This window comes from Ixodes scapularis, unplaced genomic scaffold (genome assembly GCF_016920785.2).
Source record: "Ixodes scapularis isolate PalLabHiFi unplaced genomic scaffold, ASM1692078v2 PGA_scaffold2__306_contigs__length_199485367, whole genome shotgun sequence".
Classification (NCBI taxonomy): Eukaryota; Metazoa; Arthropoda; class Arachnida; order Ixodida; family Ixodidae; genus Ixodes; species Ixodes scapularis.
This window is the reverse complement of record NW_024609857.1, coordinates 132,124,961-132,126,929: the sequence shown is the minus strand read 5'-3', so window position 1 is coordinate 132,126,929 and position 1,969 is coordinate 132,124,961. Positions and strand designations below refer to the sequence as shown.

General features: G+C 56.1%; 1 protein-coding gene across 1 annotated transcript; it reads right to left on the bottom strand.

Annotated features, from left to right (window-relative positions):
* Nucleotides 1-774: 774 nt before the first annotated feature.
* LOC120840746 lies at nucleotides 775-1,456 on the bottom strand. Its single transcript, XM_040211399.2, has one exon. The coding sequence runs from the start codon at nucleotides 1,352-1,354 to the stop codon at nucleotides 788-790; it is 567 nt and encodes a 188-aa protein (XP_040067333.1). The 5' UTR covers nucleotides 1,355-1,456; the 3' UTR covers nucleotides 775-787.
* Nucleotides 1,457-1,969: the final 513 nt, after the last annotated feature.

Genomic DNA, 1,969 nt, shown 5'->3' with positions numbered 1-1,969 from the left:
AACCGTCAAGCTTCTTCACCCGGATAAGAACTGCCCTACGCTTCCCTCTCTCGAAAGCTTCAACCGTCACCCCTCCGAAATTTGGACTCGACCGTAGCATTGTATAAATACCACCCGCGTTCATCTGTAAAAGTTCTTCCTGACGAAGGCCGGACTCCGGCCGAAACGTCGAAGATTAAATCGTCCGTTGTTGCTGTTTTTCACTAAGGGTTTTTTTCTTCTCAGTTTTATACCCACGCCTTCGGCCTCCCGCCACCATGCCCGTTATATATATATATATATATATATATATATATATATATATGTATATATATGAACGAATATGTGCAGATGAATGAACCGTACTTAATCCAATGAATTAAAGAATCCAAGTTTTCAGGAACCCGCCGAAAGCCAAAAAACGGCGGAGCCAGGATTTGAACTCTGGGCCTCCCAATGTCCGGTCGGGTGTGCTAACCACTACACCATATATATATATATATATACCCGAACCCTACAATATATATATATATATATATATATATATATATATATATTGTAGGGTTCGGTGCTACAGCTCACCCGCAAGAAGGACCAATGAGGCGGATCTCCGAAAAAACACACCTTTACTTTCTGGTGGCAGCCAACCGACTGCCCAGCCCCGCGCCTCCAACGTGGCTCGGGCGCGGAACACACGTTCTTTTGGCCCATGATGGGCCGCAGAGCCCACAAACTCCACCCCCCCCCCCCCTCCCCCCCCCCCCCCCCCCCGCCCCCCCCCCCGAGTTCGTTGGAGTTGACGGGGTGGTTAGAAGGGTTCTTCGTTTTCGTCAATGTTAATTGCGATGTCGGCCGGCGAGGGGGGGCGGAGGAGGGCGGGTCTTAGGCGCCGGACGACCGCCAGGGCCCGCTGGAGGTTGTGTTCGTCTATGGCCGCGAGGCGCAAGACGGCTGCCTTGGCGGCGGCGGCCGACTCCCGGGCCCGGTGGAGAGCGCCGGCCTGGTGGGTGGCCCTGTGGATCTCGGGCACCCCACAGAGGGGGCACAGGAGCCGGCGCTCCTCCTCATCGTAGAACTGCACCGGGTCGTTGGGATGGCGGTCGGTAAGGGTGTTTCCCCGAAACGGCTCCGGGACTTCGGCCGGGGGGTCCGTGGTCAGGGGCCGGGGCTGGACCTCCCAGGGCAGGTTCGAGGTCCATGAGATGGCTAGGCCCTGGGGGCCCAGCACGGTCCAGATTGCGGAGTTGCCCCGGCGTCGGTAGAAGGGCCGGCGGCGATGTTGTCCCGGAGCCGGAGGGCGACGGCCGTGGTGTCCCCAGGGTGGTGGTGGCGGTGGGGGGGAAGCTGAGCGTCTCCGTCGGTGGTAGCGAGGCATCTTGGAGAGCAGAGAGAAACAAAAAAAAAAGGGGCCCGTGAGTGGTCTTCTACCGGGGTTTCTTCTACGAGAAAGCGTTCATAAGGTTGGGCGCGGCAATAGACAAGTTAAATTTGCGAGGATACTATCCGCGTCTGCGCGTCCATCACACAAAACCCCGCGGAAATTCAGTCGGGAGAGCACTAGTTCTCGCTCAAGTCTATTGCAACGCGCATCTTCTTAGATCTTCGTCTTCGTCACCAACATCAGGTATAGTCCTCGCAGAATAAAGTATAACCCGGATCGGCATCACTCTCCACCTGCGAGAGAAGTTCGTCATCCAATTCATAATACCGTTTGAGGTTGGTGACATGAACAGGTCCGGCGTGTCGACCAGACTCACAATGAACAAGCGTGTACGTAAGGCGTGAGGCCTTGTTTCGCACTCGATACGGACCATCCCACCGGTTCACCAGGGAAGCTGTGAAACCTCTGGAGGCGTCACTAAGTGGGTGTGTCCGCCGGAGTACAAGATCTCCAACTTCGAATTGCACGTCCCGGTGGCCACGATTGTACTGCTCAGCCTGCTGAAGCCGTGCGGCGTCCAAGCTGTCCCGGGCATCACGAACGATGTCC

Excerpts from the sequence above, each read along its gene's own strand:
- LOC120840746 (XM_040211399.2), bottom strand. The coding sequence starts at position 1,354 with ATGCCTCGCTACCACCGACGGAGACGCTCAGCTTCCCCCCCACCGCCA.